This window comes from Alosa pseudoharengus, unplaced genomic scaffold (genome assembly GCF_046254945.1).
Source record: "Alosa pseudoharengus isolate Yale_2024_CS ecotype anadromous, Long Island Sound unplaced genomic scaffold, YU_APseudo_1.1 YU_APseudo_1.1_scf_4, whole genome shotgun sequence".
Lineage (NCBI taxonomy): Eukaryota > Metazoa > Chordata > Actinopteri > Clupeiformes > Clupeidae > Alosa > Alosa pseudoharengus.
Genome location: NW_027468774.1, coordinates 8241078 through 8263577, shown reverse-complemented (window position 1 = coordinate 8263577; position 22500 = coordinate 8241078). Strand labels below are relative to the sequence as shown.

The 22500-nt window shown below is 44.4% G+C and overlaps 1 protein-coding gene across 2 annotated transcripts in view; it reads right to left on the bottom strand.

Annotated features, from left to right (window-relative positions):
• The window catches only part of grid1b (glutamate receptor, ionotropic, delta 1b), a 413352-nt gene extending 409113 nt beyond the window's left edge, over positions 1 to 4239 (bottom strand). For both annotated transcript variants that reach the window (XM_076266605.1, XM_076266603.1), the window contains exons 1-2: positions 4161 to 4239; positions 460 to 615 (exon numbers count right to left, since the gene is read on the bottom strand). In XM_076266605.1, coding sequence (XP_076122720.1) covers positions 460 to 615; positions 4161 to 4239 — 235 coding nt within the window. The remainder of the gene's footprint in view (positions 1 to 459; positions 616 to 4160) is intronic.
• Between the last annotated feature and the right edge of the window lie 18261 nt (positions 4240 to 22500).

The window sequence follows — 22500 nt, the reverse complement described above, 5'->3', positions numbered from 1 at the left end:
TTAACCACCGTACAACTGTAATGTCAACCGAGCCCGACAAACGCGCTTGTGCACTTTATCTTCAAATACGCCGTCTGCACGTTGAGACAATTGAGGGCTGCTGTGGTCCTGACGGCAATTATGTGGAAAATTGCAGGCGAGTCCAACCTGACTCAATACTTCCACCTAGCTTTCTGAACACAGAAGACACGACTCACCCGTTGGATATTTTGGCTAACACAGTAGCAGACCAACACTTTCTCTTTCTCCTGAGCGCATCACACACACACACACACACACACACACACACACACACACACACACACACACACACCACATTCAGGAATATGGAGGTGATAAACCCCCTCGCATTGCTGATGGAACTGCAGTTCACAACACAAGCCAACTGTGCCAGACTCTTCAACTCAGCACGCAACAAATCGGCCGCGGGTTTATTCAAAGCATCCACAACGCACTTACCTTCTTGGACCGCCTGGAAGGGGTTGTTGGGCTCAATGTACTTGATGGAGTGTGTGATTTTCTCGCTCTGTAAAATGTCATCGTTGAGACTGAGGTCAGACACGGCCAGCTGAAACACTTCGACATCCCTTTCGGCGTTCTCCTCGAAAATGGCACCTGTTGATAGACATATTGAGTCGCTTAACTTTTATGGTCGTTTATTTTCACATCACCTTGGGGCAACTGTGCCCTCTAAACAAAAGCAATTTGGCTAGACTGTCCTGCAAAAGCATTTGATGTGATTTATTGATAGAGTGGTTACTTTTATTGTCAGTTTAAGGCGTTTAGAGGACATTTAACCTTCTTGCGTAATACTCTCCATGATCTTGGAGACGTTCCCGGTATTCGCAGCATTCCGATGGGGTGGGGGTTGGTGGTGCCCGAGAAGCAGGGGACAAGCGTGATTCCGCGGCACGTGTAGCATCTACATTGGTTCCCACAGAGCTAACCACTTCATTTCACCAAGACAATTGAACTCAAAGTATCTACGCATCATTCACCATTCTTATCCTTGTCAGAGAGGAACTGAAGCACAACCCACGTGTATTGTGTTAATATGGAACAGGTCAAACATAACCTTTTCAATTGAAATACCATACACGTAGACTGTACCCAAACAATCTTACTTCTGCTGGTGACCAAGCGGCATAATATTCTCTCTCGTGCCAGAGGCACACAGGTGGTCGGGAGAGCGGGCGCGGAGACAGGTAGAATTGACTTGATGTATAACTGGTATGTTCTTCCTATTTAGTCGGAATGAGAATGGCGCATGTGCTCATTGGCTTTGCCAGAGAGAGCCAGATTGGTTTCCCGCCGTTTGAACTTGGTTTTCAATTACCGCCTCTGGATGGCTCGCGCCCCCTCTAAATCAGCGCGTCCGCCGGTGAATCATTTTCTTGTCAGAGCCCCGGCGCGGGACCGACACCGGGGCCTATTTTTCTTGTGTAGGAGAAACCGCTTTGGATGGAATTTTGGCTGGGTTGATGACAAGAGCGGAAGTGACAAAGTGGATGTGTTGCTGGGCGCTGGAGCGAACTGAAGGTGCTTTGTTATTTCATGCTAGACCCACCTGATCCACAGCTTGTTTAGATAAGGTACCCTAGGACCATTCAGTGTCTCTCTCTATCTCTCTCTCTCTCTCTCTCTCTCTCTATTTTCTTTCTTTCTCTCTCTCTCTCTCTCTCTCTCTCTCTCTCTCTATATATATATATATATATATATATGGCCTAGATATCCTATATAGATAATGATAGTGTGCCTCTGTGTTTTCATTTTTAAAAAGCAATTAAGATATCGAATTATTTCAGCAAATATGCTGTCACAATACAGTTTTGTGTGCGGTTGCAGATGATAGATTGCAGTTAGCACACATCGTGGAAACGGCTGGATCCCTTGTCTTTTGCAGTCGTTCAGGTCTTTTGCACTTTTTAGTTTTTATTTCATTTCGCATGTATGTTGTGCATTGCTACAACTTTACCTTGCAATGTGTATTGTATTTTATTAATTGGCTGTCATATAGTTGTGACAATTAATATATATATATATCTCGCTCGCTCTCTCTCATAGAGAATGTGTGTGTGTGTGTGTGTGTGTGTTTGTGTGTGTGTGTGTGTGTGACTGCGCAGGCCTCTGGTGCCAAATGCATCTAATTCAGGGGGAGACTCTTATTCAATGCAGAAGTAGTTGCAGTTTACGTCATGCCTTTCCAATCAATATGAGCTCTCCCCAAGAGTGCCTCGAACGGTCTTGAGTCCCTGCTCCAACACCTTTGATTTAGGACTGCAAAACTAAGAGATGTGCTCTGACATAGCCTTGACTATATGTGAAGTCCGAGTATGTGGTTTTTATGTCCACAGACAACTGGGATGGTGGGCATTAAATACATCGAACTCTGGAGTAGCTAATCCCAAATCAGACGCATATCAGACCAAACAACACCGACACGGTTAAAGCGCCTCAAATACACAGACATGCCACAGATAATCTCACTCTAGACACCTGTTTTGCTTGAAATACAATCTCAGGAAGACAGTAAAAAAACCAAGGTCCTCTTTATGTCACACGCGCACGGTGGGGGCGCACGCATACACATCTCTCGAAAATGAAGGAACATTTTACCCCCTTGAGGATAAAGCCTTGAAATGAATCCATCCTCTCCGGCAACGCCGATGGGAACAACCCGTCCATGCCAACGGGAAAGATACCATCTCATATTCAACAACTCATCTCAAACAGACCTACATATGGCATGATGAGTGGTGCCGTGCATTTGTATGCAAAGGCGCTGAATCGAGTTGAATAAAGCATGAGCATTCGTATTGCGAACGCGTCCGATTACTTCTAATATAGCTTTCAAATACTCCCTAATGCTAGCAAATCAGAGGATTATCATTTTGGTTAGCTAATTAAATCACTGCCAAGTGGTTGCATTAGAGCACTACAAGGCTGCAATGTTGAGAAAGCAACGCCAAATATGATACCAACAAGTCTCAAATGCTCTCCCTCAGCCCACAAACCATGTTACAGCAGTTTACACGGTACTGATAAACACATCGTTGCTTTATTGAGGTGATTATGATTTTCCCTGGCGTCACTGAATTTAATTTTGTGTGGAATCGCAACGGTGGTTATGCTTGGTGGGTTTCTGCCATCCCCAGCGATACGGGAAAAGGACCAGCGGACATCAGTGGAATATCAAAATGACTGGACAAGTTACGGAACAGAACTGTGAGGCTGCCGATTCAAATGTCCTTCTAAAGGCGCTCCTTCGTTTTAATCTGTAGGTGGAGAGAGAGAGAGAGAGAGAGAGAGAGAGAGAGAGAGAGAGAGAGAGAGCGAGAGAGAGAGAGAGAGTGCATGTCTCGCCTCACTCTCACAAAATGTGCAGTCTCTCAAAGCCAATGCACAGTAATGTCTTGCTCTTGACCAGTAATCTGGCACCTGGTAAAATCTAAAATGAAATCCATACTTAACAGCGCAAATCAAACTGCACTATGCACCCACGGTAAAGCGGCGTTCACCCTGATCCCCAATTTACGAGAATGAATGCTTGTGTCTCCATCACTTATTTACTCGGTCAGGGTGTATTAACATGTCGCTCACGTTCTATACAAAGTTCAAGCAAGCTTATAGCTGGGGAGGGGGAGGAGAGGGAGAGAGCCATGGCTCGAGCCCATACTAGATTAGTTTGTCTCTGTGAACAGACTGGCTCACGTTTTTATTAGTCCCGGTCGCCTCACATCTCAAACCCTTTAACGTATTTTTCCTGACTTTGGTTGCATTTACCATGGCAAGGGTAGCTGTAAGCTTGTCTCACGATACTTTTAGACCCTAATCATGCAGTCGTTTCGCGTCATGGATCAATGTTCACCTGAAAACATCGCATGGGCATTACAGCCAAAATGTTAAACCTGAAAATGACGGCAGCAAAAAGATTAGGTAGCCTTTAAATTAATGCAGTGGATATTGCTGCACTAGCGAATTGTGACTATTGTGACTATGTGTTTTCTTTTAACAGAAATTTTGTTTTAACTGCCATCAACAGTGTGAAATAAGCATCACACTAAGGATACCAGCATTTCTATGTTAATAAAATGGGATTGAGTAGTTTGAGGCATAGCGGAGGCTCGTGTAGCCGTTCGGCTTGTCTGTCTGCTCCTTACCGATGTGAATGATTGAGTCCGCGCTTGCAGAATAGCATTGCAATATCCCAAAGGAAAGGCATATTATCAGCAATTCCATCTCCGGTTTGTGCAAAAGCAGCTCATCCACGGTCCTTCTGGTGTCAGGCAATTCCAAACAAGGGGCAGCAAGAGGATTATAAAAGACAAGGAGGTAAAGAATATCACTGCAGCTCGGATTAGGAGTGACTTAAAATACCAAAAAGAAAAGTCTGGCGCATAGGTAAAATGGCAACGGCTTTCAACGGGGGAAACAATCGTGAGGAGGCGAACGGGGATGCAGCCAGCGGTTGGGAGAGAAGACAGGTAGAGAAACGTCTGATTAGTTGAAAGCACGGAATCCAGTGGGCACTCCCGTACTAGGTCTCGCTCTCTCCAGCGCTTGCCGAGTCTGAGACAACAAACGGCAAACTGCGGAGGACGGACACCCCCGCGCGCTCGCTCTCTCTCTCAATTTTTTTTCTCCCTCCCCGAGCCACGTGACTGCAGAGCCTCTCTATCTGGATCGCTAAGCTGTCCGGAGACGGCAGGGAGAGATGGAACTCAGGCGAGTCGAAGTCGGGAGCGATGATCTACGGGGGAGAGATGCATTCGCGAGGTTGGCTGCCGGTGCAGAGACACGCGAGTGAAGAGCTCTGAACCTGCAGGGAGAGGAATCACACGAGGGAGCACCGATTCTGGCACACGAATGGCGCGCGACAAAGAAACCATCTATGATAGTGACAGTAACTTTGTTGATGACCTGCGACTTCGCACATTTCCTGATTGTTGTTTAGAAGGACTGACTGTCATCTGAGTTTTTTTCCTTCTGCGCCGGATCCCAAAGTTTGTGGTAGCGACGCAGATGTACCAGGCGTGCCTCCCCTTCCAACGCGTAAAATCTGCCGCCAGTGCACTACGAAACGTGATCCACTAAAGAAGACTAACCGTGGCCGTTGTAACATTTGGACGCCAATACGACCGAATTCGCGTGGACACTCCGGACCCTTTATGCCCTTTCTCTCATTCTCTCCGTGTCAGTGTTGGTCGTTAAGCTTACAAGGGGGACAACGGGAGAGTTCGAGATTGTGACCACGGCGATTTAAGGCTACCTGAGAGAGCATAGATCCGCGCTTATGTTGTCTTAAGTTTTAAGCGGGATGATTACCCTCAAAATTATTTATGGTTATTGATGTCTCTGTTGATTATATGGAAAAGGACAGAGTCAACACTTCGTGCACATTGCATTGTTTATTAAGTTTCCATATTGTAAACTACCTGCACAGTTTCTTGTTGGTCTCAGATAATCTCACTGCAGTGATAATGTATTGTACATAGGCAAGAAACATAACGTGGCTGACTGTCAGTGCTAAAAAACATTATAGTGAATCAGAATATTTCACTGTCAGAGTCCACTGCTACACTATTATACAAAGAGAAAAAGGACCCCAGCTATCAGAAGACCTTCATCGACACTTTTTTGTCACAAACATCGAGGAGACCTCAAACTTGGAGACAAAAATTATAATATTCTTAATCTTACAATTAAAGGATATTTCTTGCGACTGAATATAAGACAGAAATGTCCCTTAATTGTTTGGTTGAGTGTATTAAGCGCACAGGAGGAGTTTCAGCACCGCGGGTCTGTGGACAGTTCCCGTCTTCTCGCCTGAACGAACGCGTCGTGATGCTGTAGCGCAAGGCGTCTATCATTCTATCATTACAGCTGTCTACAGAGCGCGGACCTTGCGCGATGTTGCGCGCAGACGAGCGACTGTTGGCATCAGATATCATTCTCCCATTGTCATTCTCACTCGTCTTGCCCATTACGCAGTCATTCCAAACACGACGTCCATCAGATTTCACTCCTTCAGCCCCACAATGTTTGCATAATAAAATATCACTGCAAAAAGTAAAGGGGAGACACTAAATCCGTACATCATTCATATTCCTAGTTATGAACATCTGTATTCCTTTGAGAGGCGATTATTATTGTAGGATCAGCATAACATAATTGGCATGGCTGTATTGTAGGTTCCTGTCAGTGTGATCTATTTTGTTGGTTTCGGTGAGATTGCTGGTTAGTGCGGAGATTGCTGGTTAGTGCGGAGATTGCTGGTGAATGGGCGAAGCAGATCAGAAGGGAAAGCGCGCCAGCCGATGGAATCTGGTAACAAGTGGTTGCTGCAGTTTTTCTTACAGTGTATTAATATAAAGTGAAATACGGCTAATAGAATTGCATATTTGTTTTCTGACGCTCTGTATTGAGTTTAATTAATGCCCTTTGACTTAATGCGGCACACAATCCGAAAACCTTTTCAAAATCTGAAATAACATTAAACATTCTGATATAACATTAAAACATTTTCTTTAGTATGAAAAGGTAGGTTGCTATATCGGAATGTCACTGAACATAAGGTAAAATTGTTTTAATTGTAAAGATATTCAAAACATCAGAAAAAAACCCTCGCTTCCTTTGAACACTTAACCTTCCTTATTTATCTAAATGTTTTTATTTCTTTATCCAATTGGCTTAATCGATGAATGCATGCTGTGCATTATGCCTTGCATGCCTTGCCTCTCTCTCTCTCTCTCTCTCTTTCTCTCTCTCTCTCTCTCTCTCTCTCTCTCTCTCTCTCCCCCCCCCCGGGGCTGCTGCATACATCTTTAGAATATCAGTTATTACAAATCGTTGGGCGAGCCGCGAGGAGTAGAGTACTCATTCCGCAGAGTGGCCGCGCGCGTATAGGCACATTGACCCATGGCAAACGGAGATTAATATGAGAGGCAGCGAAGCGGTTGAGCCCGCGCTGTAATGGCGCTCGGCTCGGCTGAATTAACAGCATGTGTGTGGACGACTAATAGGCCGGGAGAAGCCAGCGCAGCTGCCGCCCGTCAGAGGTCGTTTATTCTGATCCCGAGGCACGGTAGAATTCTGCGCAGGGCAGCTTTCCATGCCCCCACGACGTTCTCCAAAAGGGATCCGACCGGGGCTGACGCAGTGTGTTGTAAATTAGGCGTTGTTGGTATAATTGCAAATTGCTTATCGCATCTTCTGTCTACATATTCTAGAATGTTCTTGCCGCTCTAGATGCAGTAGCTCAACACCTCACCACCCTATAAGTGCTCAATCAGGGAGGGTGTTCCTAGCTGCAGTTAAATCACTGCTGAAGTACACTCTTGAGCTGTTCCAGTGTCATATTAATCAGGAACAGTGGCTATGCCATAAAATGGAGTTTTATGGGTTCTCAGCCCTGTACACTATCAGTTTAGACATCTGGTGGATCTGCGATGGCTGATAGAGATAAAGCCACTGCATTATGCACTTTAAACAAGAGTACCTGACAAAGTTATATAGATAACACAGCAAGTAGCTAAACAACCGTTTCTTCAAACACACCGGGCCATCATTTAAATGGCGGGAAAAGTGGATTTGTCCATCCGCATTGGCTTCCATTCTCAGGGAACACATACATGCACCTGCTGAATTTCTGATGAACTGCATTTCGTTGTCCAACTGCATCTCGTTGTCTTTGTACTTGTACTGTAGTGTGCACAATGACAATAAAGTTGAATCTAATCTAATCTAGTCTAATCTAATAAAGGGAGTAGATAAAGTATGCCTTGGAATGATTTGGGGTTGGATTCCGAGCTGCCCAAGTCTCATATTCTGTATTCTCCACCTGACGCAAGTACCAGGGCAGCGCAGTGTGTGTCACTCACACTCTACTCAGGAATCAGGAATACCGTGTGTAGTAGGTGCCACTCTTCTCTCAAAGAGCCGCAGGTCTTGTGCACCACCCCACCCCCGCCTCTAACAGCAGACTCACAGCATGGGGACGTAAAAGATCGGGGCCACAGAGGCTGACATCAGCTGTTATGTGTGTGCTTCAAGTTTGTTCCTGAATGTGTGTGTGTGTGTGTGTCCATCTGTCTGTGTGTGTGTGAGAGTGTGTGTGTATGTTGGTGTGTGTACAAGAGTGTACATTTACACCATTGTGTAACTGATTGTGATTGTGTGAACAATCTCATGGTGTTAAAACAAAATTCAGCCCCACAGACAACGGGAGGGACAGCTACTGAGCGTGTGCAGGAAAACACATAAAACCTCCAAGTGAAAACAACGACTCTGCCATTGATTTAGGCCGTCGAGGCTTCATAAGTGGGCTATGGGTCAGGCCGGGGGTCAGAAACAGGCTGCACCTGTTCGGAGACCGATGTGGGTAAGCAGATACTGTGTATGAAGTGATGGTCAGAGGCTCTAAGTCTTGTGTGTGAAGTGATGGTCAGAGGCTCTAAGTCTTGGTGTGAAGTGATGGTCAGAGGCTCTTAGTCTTGTGTGTGAAGTGATGGTCAGAGGCTCTAAGTCTTGTGTGTGAAGTGATGGTCAGAGGCTCTAAGTCTTGTGCGTGAAGTGATGGTCAGAGGCTCTAAGTCTTGTGCGTGAAGTGATGGTCAGAGGCTCTTAGTCTTGTGTACATGCGGTGAGTGAGCCAGAATGGACACATGGGTCACAGCTCTGACTGGCGCTGATGTTCATCCATGCAGGCTGCTCTCAGTACTGACCCTTTCAAGAGAGTTCCATTATCAGCATCATAGTTGGCCCCACAAGGCTTCCGTTTTAACATTCCATATGTTATCTTAATGCAGAGGAAGTAGATTGGGAACCAAATAGAACGTTCAAGCATTGTTTTTGTTTTTATTGTTGAAAGGGTCTATACTGCAGCAGCTGTTACCTGCACAGCAAGGCTATACCTGAGGACTGTGTGTGTATGTGCATACATGTGCGTGTGTGTGTGTGTGTTTGGGGGGGGGGGGTCTGTGCACATAATTGTGTGTCTGTTAGTGTGTGCAAAGTGTGTCTGTGTGTGTGTGTGCACCTGTGTGCATGTTAATATGCTTGGGTGCGTGTCAATATGTGTGTGTGTGTGTGTGTGTATCAGTGGGTGTGTATGTCTGTGTGCATACATTACGTGTGTGTGTGTGTGTATGTCTGAGATGGAGTGCAGTGGTGAGATGGATGTGAACTGGGCAGGCAGCAGGCGTGTGAGGAGGCAGATCTGTCATCAGACGCACCGCCTGCTCAGATCAGATACCTGTGTGTGTGTGTGTGTGTGTGTGTGTGTGTGCTCCACCTGCCACCTTATACTCTCCTCCGTCCCACTCCCAAGCAGCTCGGATCAGATACCTGTGTGTGTGTGTGTGTGTGTGTGTGTGTGTGTGTGTGTGTGTGTGTGTGTGTGTGTGTGTGTGTGTGTGTGCGTGTGTGTGTGTGTGTGTGCGTGCGCATGTTAGATAGAGTGAGTGAGTGGAAGGACGAGTGTGTGCGTGTGTGTGTGTGTGTGTGTGTATTTCTGTGTGTATTCTGAATCGTGTGGGACTTTGAGTCCATTAATATTGAACCTTTTAATAAATGGCTGGGAAGAGGCAGATCGAATTCAAACAAGGGGGGAGTTGAAGGAATGTTTTTCCCTTTCTAGTCTCACGAGTGATTTCATTCACAAAGACGACAACCTCTGAAAGAGAATCCTTCATTAGAGAAACATCTGTGATCACATAAAAGAACATTTGTGATCACGTAGGGCTGTGGAGAAGAAGTCTAGACACACCAGTCACCTTTGAGGCTCAGAGTAGGAGAGAGAGAGAGAGAGAGAGAGAGAGAGAGACCGCATGAGAGATAGAGACAGAGAGAGCAAGGAGAGAGAGTAAGAGAAGAGTGTGTGGGAGTTTGCGAAAATCACTAACATTCTCAGCAATTTCTTCATTGGCAAGGTAGTAACGAATAACAAGGATTAATCAATCTTAATGAGAGAGAGAGAGAACAGGAGAGAGAGAGACAAAGAGAAAGAGACAGAGAGAGCAGGAAAGAGAGAGAAAGCAGGAGAGAGAGAGAGAGAGAGAGAGAGAGAGAGAGAGAGAAAGTAGGAGATAGAGAGAGAGAAGAATATGTGGGAGTGAGAGAAAATCACTAATATTCTCAGCAACTTCTTCATTGGCACGGTAACGAATAACAAGGATTAATTAATCTTAATAAAGGAATCAGCTTTGACAAACAATAAAGTGGCCCTCTGTTTTCGTCTTTAGATTCCATTTTTCTTGATGACCTTTTCGTCTGTTTCCCAGCTGCCCAGGGGGAACCACAGGCAGCCGATGGGTCTAGAGGCTGCTTTGAAAACACCCCACTTTGCAAGTGATCACTCACTTCTCACTGCAAGATGAACTCAAGCACAGCTACACCAACCCCCGGGAGACATCTAGTGAGATTAACTAACACAACTTTTAGTAGTTCAAGGTACCGAAAAAATCTAATTTACAATGCACACAATGCTCATTATAGCAGAATATAATACAAAAGCAAAACAAGAAAAGAAAATCAATGGACTATACTTTTTGACTTTACAATTGATTATACTGCAGAAAGTGCCTACTTCTGCACAGATCATGCATAATCCACAAACTGATTATTTCAATCTGACTCCTGCCTTCCAGAGAGTCCAGGTAAAGGCATTGCACCTAGCAGGATTATTCCCTTAACCTGGAAACTTTTAAAATAGCAGGCAACAACTTCTCTGGACAATAAATAGCAATAATCAATATTTTTGACTGACTGATTCTGGAGGTTCATCTGTGATGGCATCGCTGTGTGAACCCTGAGAAGTGTCCACTCTGTTGCACATGTGCTACTACACAAAGGTCAAGAGCGGCGTTGGCCTCCTAGCAACAGCATCGCCTGGGCAATGGGCATGCCTTCACAGCTGTCAGGATGAACGATAAAGTGGGCTGGGGTGGTCAGTGAGACCACTCAGGGGGTTGTTTATGTGTTTGTGTTTATGTTTGCTTAGAAGATTGTTTATTGTTTGATTAGTGACTGTTTATATAATATGACACATATCATTCATCTAGTACAGACCCAGCACAGCACACTGCAGCCCACTGCAAGTGGTTATCACAATACTCCACCTCCGCATGTGATCTAGAGGTCATCTAGAGGTCATCTACATGGGATGGGAAACACGCAACATGGCTCAGACTGAGCCAGACTCCTTTCCAGCCAATCAGTCCGTCTCTCCAGGGACACCACAGGGAGGTGAGTGATATCATCGGCCGTTGAGCTCAAACACTGGTAACCACTAGTAACCAGAATCACAGACTGTTCTTAAAGGAACCGTATTTAAGAAATGAATTTCAATGAATCATAAAATGGCCCTGATATGTCATTAGACATTAAGAAATCATGTTCATTTCAAACACTTATATCACTGACAACAGCAGTCCGGCCAGGATATTGTCATTTAAAAAGTGAAGTTGCAGCCCTCAACTGATGTTGATGTTGTGTTTTGTCATGTCATGTTGTGTTTTGGCCTGATGCGCCACCCTCCACCTATGTACTAATCACGAAGTCAGTAGTGTTTCGGCATCCGGGTTGGCAACGTCAAGTCGGGGGAGGGGGAGGGGATACAACGCTCTACAGTGATTTTAAAGTGATTGCAGTACCTGTTTTGGCCACAATCTTACATATGGTTCCTTTAAAGCTCAATAGGTGGGGAAGCAGGGCTTGTTCATTATGGCCACTGAAGCACTCCATATACTGCCGTGAGGACACCCAAATCAGACACCACACGACACCAGCTATCGCCCTGGAGACTCTGAGGCCGTTTACACGACACCGCCGGGTGGATTTTCTCTTACCGCTTTCACACCTTTAACGACTCCGGCAAGAAAAAACCTCGCGTGTACACACAGAGGTGTAACCGGCTAAATGTGCTGTAGTGCATATGCCAGACCAGTCGATGGCGCCGCTGTGCAGAAGCTTCACGATCATTTCGCGTGAATCGCGTAGAAGAAAACATTGTTGAAACAGTTTGTTAAGCCAGAGAATGTCTAATAAGTGCTCTGGTTAAGCAGTCGCATGAAATAAGGAGACTACAGATAATTCGGTTTTCAATTCAACTGTTAAACTAATAAAGTTCATTTTCAAGGTATGTGACTGCTATGTGAAATTTCAAATGCTTAGCCTGCGCATTGCATTAGGTCTGAGCACCACTGGAGAAAACACTAACATGCAGTAAGCTAATGTTTAACTGAGTTAAGCTAACGTGTGCTTCTAACTTAGCCACTAAAGGCTGATAGGCTACATTGTGCACATAAATCATGACAGGGGAAAGAAAAACATTTTAATATGATAAATAAATGGTTTGGTTTGTTTTGACAAGCAGCATGTCAGGTCGAGTGTCGTGGCTGAGTTGAGAGGTGGGGCTATGTCGTCATAAAGTTGCCGGCTTCACACCTACAGGCGTCTACACGGCGAAAGTTAGCCGGCGGTTTCAAACGTTCCCACTTCGGAAGCCGGGTTCAAAAGCTATCGGTTTCAGTCTCCTAAACTGCCGGCGTCGTGTACATGCAAGGCGTAACCGTTAACAAAACCTCACCGGTTTCACAAAAACCGGCGTCGTGTGCACGGCCCCTTTGTCAACACAGGTGACGCCAGTGGGAGGGGATCGTTCGCTCATCCCGTGACGTTTATTATGAAGGACGCATACTTCATCATCTCGGTGGCACAGGGGAAACCATTCAATTACACTGGAATGGTATCAGTGCTATAATCGCTCTCATTAGTTACATGCTGGTTGGATGTAAGCAACATGTAGCGAAAATGCCAGAGATGTGAGGAATCCGACGCAGTGTGTGCGCGCTAAAAGGATCAGAGAAAAAGACTCATCACACACGGTGACCTACTTCTGGTTTGTGTAGTTACAGTAGTCACAGAAAATACATCAGGGACCCTTTCTGCTGATGACTCTCTATCTGCATTGTTAAGTCTTGTGTATATTACTACTGTTAGTGTTTTCACTCAAAGTCAAACTCTAAGATGGGCAGAGTCCTCTCTTGTATATTACTACTGTTAGTGCAGCGGTCCCCAACCACCGGGCCGTAGCCTACGACATGAGTTTAAAAAAAAAAATGCATGCAAACTAAACTAAATTTAATTCGCAATAATGTCACGTTTTTACATTGCATAGGCCTATATGCAGTAGTTTGATTGCACGCATGTTTGCATTTTGCAAGGTCTATTTTCTTACGTCTGTCTGTCCCGCCTTCAACACTTTTACATATTGCCTTCAGCGCTGCGCAGCCTCAGGTCAGCTCACTTCACTTGATCAGTTCTTGGCGAACGGTATGTCACATGAAGTTAGCTAAACTGCTAGAAAGAGCAACAAAAAACAAGCATCTTTAGCAGGTCACTGGCCAGAGTGTTTGAGTTGAGAGAGCCGCTGCAGAGATTTCTTACAGAAAAAAGTCACCGTTAGCTGCACATTTTAGTGATGAGGACTGGGTGTCAAAACTCGCTTACCTGTACCTTACCTGTACCCACATTCGGGTTGCTTAATGACCTCAAACTGTCACTCCAGGGAAGAATGACGACTGTTTTTAAACTGGCAGATAAAGTCGCTGCATTTAAAGCCAAGCTTAATTTGTGGGGACGACGAGTGGACCGGGGTGTATTTGTTCCAAACAGTAGTGGGGGTTTTGGGAGAGACTGAGGCAGGGCCCTTTCTCTCGCAGCTGGTGCGCGATCACCTTGTTGCGCTTTCAAATGAGTTTGAGCGTTACTTCCCATCCTCCAAAGATCCTCGGCACACCAATGAGTGGGTCCGCAACCCATTTGTCAATATCCCGAATAGTCCTAACTTGTCAGTGCAGGAGGAAGAGCAGTTGATCGAAATTGCAAATGACGGTGGTCTTAAGACTGTCTATAAGGAAACCTCTCTGGCGGGTTTTTGGATCAAAAACAAAGCAGAATATCCCGAGATAGCCGTAAAAGCGCTGAAAACGTTACTATTTCCCACCACCTATATGCGAGGCCGTGTTTTCGGCAATGACTGCAACTAAGACCAAATTGCGCAATCGACTGGACATTTCAAACACACTGAGGGTGTCACTGTCTTCCATCATTCCATAAGCAGGGCTCCCACTGATTATATTCGTAATGCACGTTTAGTTCCCATGTTTTGTTCCCATATTTTGTTAAGCATGTTCACACTTATAGATGTAGCTTCAAGTTGTTCAATATTCATAGTTCATATTGTTCAATTTTCACTTCTTCAAGTTCACGTTTTTCACATGTTTAAGAGATTGTTACCTTCACTGTTCATACATAACTGGAGCTAGTTCTTTTCAAGTAATGCATGCACAACACATATGGAACATGGAACCCCCGAAGCCCCCCTGCCGGTCTGTGAAAAAAAAATAGGAATCAAACCGGTCCATGGTACATAAAAGGTTGGGGACCCCTGTGTTAGTGTTTTCACTCATCATAGTCAAACTCTAAGATGGGCAGAGTCCTCTCTTGTATATTACTGATAGTGTTTTCACTCATCATAGTCAAACTCTAAGATGGGCAGAGTCCTCTCTTGTATATTACTACTGTTAGTGTTTTCACTCATCATAGTCAAACTCTAAGATGGGCAGAGTTCTCTCTTGTATATTACTACTGTTAGTGTTTTCACTCATCATAGTCAAACTCTGAGATGAGCGGAGTCCTCTCTTGGCCCATAATCCTCCCTGGTCTGGCTCTACTCTGAACTTGGTTCTAAACTCTGGCTTCAATGTGTGTCAGATGCTGCAGTAAGCCTACTCTTTTCAGTGGACATAGGACTGACCGAAAAAACAATAGCTATAAATTAGTAATATACAGTAATCGTATTACCCATGGTAAGTAAACATAATAAAAGCTGAAAAGACTTACCAAAAACAATAGCAGCAAACTATAAATTAGTAATAAACAGTAAGCTTACCCATGGTACAGTAAGTAAACATAGATTAGCAATAAACAGTAAGCTTACCCCATGGTACAGTAAGTAAACATATATTAGCAATAAACACTAAGCTTACCCTATTCTAAGTAAACATAGATTAGCAATAAACAGTAATCTTACCCCATGGTACATTAAGTAAACATAGATTAGCAATAAACAGTTAGCTTACCCCATGCAGTAAGTATATTAGCAATAAACAGTAAGCTTACCCTATTCTAAGTAAACATAGATTAGCAATAAACAGTAAACTTACCCTATGGTAAGTAAACATAATGAAAGCTGGAATTTTAAGCTGTGAATGACTGAATTACTTAATATACTTAATTTTACTATGTAGCATTGTTAAGACAGGTGCATGATTACAGTATCTTAAAGTTGAGAAGAAAATTAAGAATACATTTAAGAACTTTGTTTTCAAGAAAGGAAATTCAGGAAGTTTCTTTATTTTTCTTAAAGAGGCCCTATGCAACAATTTTAGCAAAAATGACCTGAATTATGCAGGTTGAGAGTCGTTCTGATGGTTCTACAACACTTTCTGGGTTGTTTGGTGGGTGCTTCGTCTCCCCCTATCGTTTCTCCGTGGAAAAAACGAATATGCAACTTTCTGAACCCAGACCGGGTAAATCCAGATGTGACTCAGCGGAAGTATCCAATCGTGCCTCGAAAATGTAGTAAGATTGTAGTTTCTAAGAAGACAGCAAAACGGACTCCGACTTGGCTTTTTTGCTGCTGAAATTGTAAGTAGCCTACCCTTGGGTGAACTTTGTTTTTGTAATGTGGTTTGATAGTCTCTTGAACAATGTGTGTGCTCGACCGTTTTATTGTGAGCCCTGTATGTGTTTAGCTTGGTTTCTTGATGGCTAGCTCGCTAGCTAGTGGGGGTTTAGTGTAGCAGTCACTTGCTACCGAAGCTGTAGGGGGAGCTATGTCGTGAAAAATGCTAGCCAAAATCAGGCGAAAACCCAGAAACAGCGAAGGAATAACCAGACTTGCATAGGGCTTCTTTAAGAACAAACATTAGAAGAAACTAAAGAAAAAACATTAGAACCTTTTGTCTTAAGACTAAAGTTAAGAAGAAAGGAGCACTTGATAATATATTATTATGACCGCCGCGCAGCGAAGCGGCGGTCATATAGGTTTAGTCAGATTTGTTTTTTTTTTTTGTTTTTTTTTTTTCTTTTTCGCATGCCCAAATTTCCGTCAATGAGTCCCGGGACACTGAAAGACTGGGGTACACGAAACTTGGTGGGCATGTAACCCCACATGGATAGCATGGAACCATCGTTTTTCGTTTTGATCTGTAACCCCCCCGCTTGACTGGACCCCCCGAAAGGAGGGTAGGGCAGACACAGTTTTCTGTGAATATCTCGAAAACCGTGGGGTTTAGGAGGACCATTTTTTTTTTGTATGTTGATCTCAAGGGGCCATGTCAACCCATTCCATAACCACTCATTTCATGTATAGCGCCACCTAGTTAAACACAAAAAAGTAAAAATGAGGTGTTGTAATTGAAGGTATCTGTGACCTAACATAGTCAAAACTGCACGAAATTGGAAGTGTGTGATCATTATGACACCCTCTGTATGCACGCCAAGTTTTGTGGAATTCCGTTCATTGGGGGCCACACAATAAATTAATTTATGTTACAATACACCAACTGGCCTGTAGGTGGCCGGAGACAGTTTTCTGTGAATATCTCGAGAACCGTAGGGCCTAGGAGGTCCATCTTTTTTATGTATGTTGGTCTTAAGGGGGCATGTCAACCCATCCCATTACCACTTATTTCATGTATAGCGCCACCTAGTTAAAAATTAAAAAGCAAAAAATTAGGTGTTTTCATCACAATATCTCTGGCTGACAAGGTCAAAACTGCACGAAATTAAAAGTGTAGGATCATTTGGATTGGGCTTCAGCCCACAACCCCTACAGCACCTGAGATTGGGATTGGGCTTCAGCCAACAACCCCTACAGCACCTGAGATTGGGATTGGGCTTCAGCCCACAACCCCTACAGCACCTGAGATTGGGAAGCAGCTGTGTTGGCCACTGGAGCATATTTGTTTAACAAACTAAATTACTAGTAGAATTTGGAACTGGAATTTTCATAGAGGACACTTGACCTGTAGTTTGTTATCTGTGTAGTTTGTTAATCTGTGCCCACTGTAGATCTGTAGTTTATTATGACTCTGAGATCATCTGTGCCCCCTGTAGTTCATTATGGTGGATTGAATCCACTATCTTGAAATCTCCTGGCTTCTTCTTATTATAAGCTTTTCTTTTTACCTTTTCAAGAATGAATGCGACTCTAACCGCTTAACGTACAGACATGTTGAAATAACTGTTGTGTAGGTCTGGAGTGGGGCAAGAGAGTTAATTATGACTCTGAGATCATCTGTGCCCTCTGTAGCATTTTAAGAGGTGCTTATGTAAGGCTGACCTTTTGTAGTGAAGTCCTAACATAAGTCTGTGCTGCTGACCTGTCCTGAGGGGGTTTGGTTGTGATCCGCACTGGGGAGGTTACGCTTGACCCTCACTAACGAAGGGGGGGGGGGGGGGGGTTGCCCAGTCTGGTTCCAGCGGCTGCTTCCAGATCTCCTGCTTGAGGACAGAGTCAGAAGAAAGAGAGAGAGAGAGTGAGAGAGAGAGTGCTTGAGGACAGAGTCAGGAGAAAGAGAGAGAGAGAGAGAGAGAGAGAGTGCTTAAGGACAGTCAGGAGGAAGACGAAGAGAGAGAAAGAGAGAGTGGGAGAAAGAGAGAGAGAAATAAAGAGAGTGGGAGAAAGTGAAATAGCGAGGCCAAGCAAGTTGGGGAAAGAATGAAAAAAGAATGAGAGAGAGATAGAGAGAGGATGAAAGCATGAAAAATGGAGAGTGGGAGAGAGAGAAAGAAAAATAAAAAAGAATCTTTAGCGAAAGAGAGAGAAAAGAGATGATGATTAATGAATATGATGATCGCTACTTCATAACGACTCAGATAACGACAGATCCAGCCCTGACATGTAGGTCTGGCGTCTGGGCCATATCTATGCCAGGCCTGTGCCAATGTGCCCCCCCCCCCCCGACACACACACACACACACTATACATCATCAGTAAGACATGCAACTCCTACACACTCCTTGGGCATGCTCCCCTGCACTGTTACCTGTTTGAGCACAGGTGGAACAGCACAAGCACTGTGTACAGCCATTTATCACAGCAACAGACATCTCATCATCCCAGTCCTGCACTAATGCTAATACATAACCTGTTCGAATTGGAAACCACAGCTCCTAAGAATTGATACATTGGCATTGCATTATGTATATGAAAACTATTGCAGTCAGTAAAACAGCTCTAGTAGACCTTGTATAATGTATAGAATAGTGCAATCAGTAAAACAGCCCTAGTAGACCATGTATAATGTATAGAATAGTGCAATCAGTAAAACAGCCCTAGTAGACCTTGTATAATGTATAAACTAGTGCAATCAGTAAAACAGCTCTAGTATTTCTAAAGTGCCTTGTGCTCTATTGGGGCGGTGCTTATGTACAGTCTAACAGCAGTAGGTAGGAAGGGCCGGCGATGTCTCTCCTTTATACACACAGGGTGTAGCGGCCTGTCACTCAAACAGCTGCTCAGTGCACCCACCTGCACTCAGTCCCAGGTTGATTGCTGTGTATGTGTGTATGTCTTGTGTATGTGTGTATGTCTTGTGTATGTGTGTATGTCTTGTGTATGTGTGTCTTGTGTATGTGTGTATGTCTTGTGTATGTGCGTATGTGTTGTGTATGTCTTGTGTAAGTGTGTATGTCTTGTGTATGTGTGTATGTGTGTATGTCTTGTGTAAGTGTGTATGTCCTGTGTATGTGTGTATGTGTTGTGTATATGTGTATGTCTTGTGTATATGTGTATGTCTTGTGTATATGTCTTGTGTATGTGTGTATGTCTTGTGTGTGTGTATGTCTTGTGTATGTGTGTCTTGTGTATGTCTTGTATGTCTTGTGTATGTGTGTATGTCTTGTGTATGTGTTGTGTATGTGTGTATGTCTTGTGTATGTGTGCATGTCTTGTGTATGTGTGCATGTCTTGTATATGTGCGTAGGTCTTGTGTATGTGTGTATGTCTTGTGTATATGTGCATGTCTTGTGTAAGTGTGCATGTCTTGTGTAAGTGTGTATATGTGCATGTCTTGTGTAAGTGTGTATGTCCTGTGTATGTGTGTATGTCTTGTGTATGTGTGTATGTCTTGTGTATGTGTGTATGTTTTGTGTATGTGTGTAAGTCTTGTGTATGTGTGTATGTCTTGTGTATGTGTGTGTGTGTCTTGTGTATGTGCGTATGTCTTGTGCATGTGTGTATGTCTTGTGTATGCATGTGTCTTTGTAAACAAATTTGGACGTGTATTTTCTTTGAATTAAGTAAACAACTGCATTTAAAACCTTTGTTTACAAGACAGATCTGATTGCTGCACTTCTGAAACGATTTGGTAAGAGTTTAATACACCAATTTAAGTTTAATTTCACTGCTGGTTACGCTCCTGGAAGTGAGTCGTAAGTCAAGGAAACCTTTCCAGACCCTCTCTCAGTCCCAACTGAGATTTGAGAAGTGGTCTGGTGTTAACCAGGCTAACCTCCTGCAGGTCTGGAAAACTAATTACTCCTCACAAAGACACACACACACACACACACACACACACACACACACACACACACACAATAACTCTGTAAACATGCTGTCACACACACACACACACACACACACACACACACACACTATACTCTACACAGTTGCCTGTTTTTGCACCTCTAGCCACACACACACACACACACAGTCTGATGGATGGAGTCCAAGCTGCCGATGTTCAGGGAATCACCTGAGACTGCTGGCAGGCAGCTCCACGTCTACCTTGGCAGCACACACACACACACACACACAGTCTGCAAGCGCGTGTCAGCTACCTGAGTCCAAGCCAGACAGACGTCATCGTTGGCACCAGGAAGAAGGAGAGCAGAGCCTCAGCAGCACATTTGGCCATTTTCTGTCTCAGGGGAGAGGATGGCATTTAATAAAAGGTGGCACCTAGAACTCTAAAATGTTCCCTTACATCTGAAAGGACTTTTATTTACCATCCTTATTCACAAAGATCCACTTTAAAGGCAGAAAATACAGAAAATGGTTCCTTGAACTAGAAAGGAGAAATGACAGCCAAAAGCAATAGCAGATGGGGTCTATAAAGAATATTGTTTTGGATGATACAGCACACACAGTCAACAGCTCCTCCAGCACCCCTGCTGAAATTGGAGGAATAAAACACCTACACGAGTTGACTAGTTTGCTGAAAATCTGTCATATAAGCAAACCAATCACAACGTTTTTGACTTTTGATCAAGTGTTACTGTGAATGCTTTGTCAAAATCTTTAGTTAACTAAAGTTTGCAATTGAGTTTAACTGAATTGAGTTCATACAACCTGACCAAGGTCCACCATGTCCACATAGCAGGGCCTAGTCCTGACCCAGACTCTTACATGTCCACATAGCAGGGCCTAGTCCTGACTCAGACTCTCTTATGGATCCAGTCTTAAACAGGGACTAATTATAGCTGACAAGGTTAGCACTACATTGCACAACCTGTCTATCTCTCTCTCTCTCTCGCGCTCTCTCTCTCGCTCTCTCACACACACACACACACACACACATATACACACACACACACACACACACACATATACACACACACAGATAGACACACACACACACACTGTAGTGTACTTTATGGCTCCATGGGAATGGTGCAGCACTGCTTTATTCACTGTGTCATATTTAGCTTCAGGGGAGTCGCAGAGTCATTCTGGGCAGTAGCCTTGTCAGTCACCGATACTCAAAGGTGTCGCTGTGTGCAAGATATCCGACTGTTCTTCCTACCACACGATATGCCCCTTTTGCTATCCAAAGCACCTACAGTAGGTCACATGACTGCATTTGAGAGGGAGATGGCACCTGATCCAACAAGTATACTCTTTTGATCCCGTGAGGGAAATTTGGTCTCTGCATTTATCCCAATCCGTGAATTAGTGAAACACACTCAGCAAACACACAGTGAGGTGAAGCACACACTAATCCCGGCGCAGTGAGCTGCCTGCAACAACAACAGCGCTCGGGAGCATTGAGGGGTTAGGTGCCTTGCTCAAGAGCCGTGCCTACTGGTCGGGGTTCGAACCGGCAACCCTATGGAGACAAGTCCGAAGCGCTAACCAGTTGGCCACAGCTACCACAGGTTATGTAAGAGAAGCTGAGGTGATATGAGATGATTATCAGAGAGACGGCCGTGATAGATGAGCTTCCCTTCTCAGGGGTCTCCCACTAGGTTCTGGATCCATGGGGGCATCTCTGGGTAGCTTATGGGTTCTGGCTCCATGGGGGCATCTCTGGGTAGCTTATGGGGTAATAGCAGACAAATGAGCTCATGTTCGGGCAAATTTAGATATATTATTGTATTTGGGACCAAAATATACGATAAAGTGCAAATATTTTGCCATGCACATGTGCACATACACACACACACACACACACACACACATAAGCACGCATGCACACACAAACACAGGCATGCACACACGTGCACACACAGGCACGCACACACGTACACATACATACACACACACACATACATACACACACAGCAATGTACGCAATATAAATGCAAAAAGAAATAAAACAAAAAAGAACAAAAAGACTTGAATGATGTGCAAAAGACAAGGAACCCAGCAGTTTCCACAATGTGTGCAGACTGCAATCTATCATCTGCAAATGCACACAAAACACTATTATGACACCATATTTGCTCAAATGATTGGATGTCTTCATTGCTGTATAAAAAGGAAAACACAGAGACACACACACACACACACACACACACACACAGAGGGCAGGTGCCAGAAGAAAACGCAATCTCAGATCCTGAAGACACGTGCTAGCGACTGACACTGTCAGGTTTTGCTGTCCATTCCAGCACACACAAGCACTCGTTCACACACCACACACACACTTATACACACACCACCACTACACCACACACACACTCATTTCCATTGCATTCTCATAGTACTCATACACACACCACCACTACACCACACACACACTCATACACACACCACCACTACACCACACACACACTCATACACACACCACCACTACACCACACACACACTCATACACACACCACCACTACACCACACACACACTCATACACACACCACCACTACACCACACACACACTCATACACACACCACCACTACACCACACACACACTCATACACACACCACCACTACACCACACACACACTCATACACACACCACCACTACACCACACACACACTCATACACACACCACCACTACACCACACACACACTCATACACACACCACCACTACACCACACACACACACACTCATACACACACCACCACTACACCACACACACACACACTCATACACACACCACCACTACACCACACACACACACACTCATACACACACCACCACTAC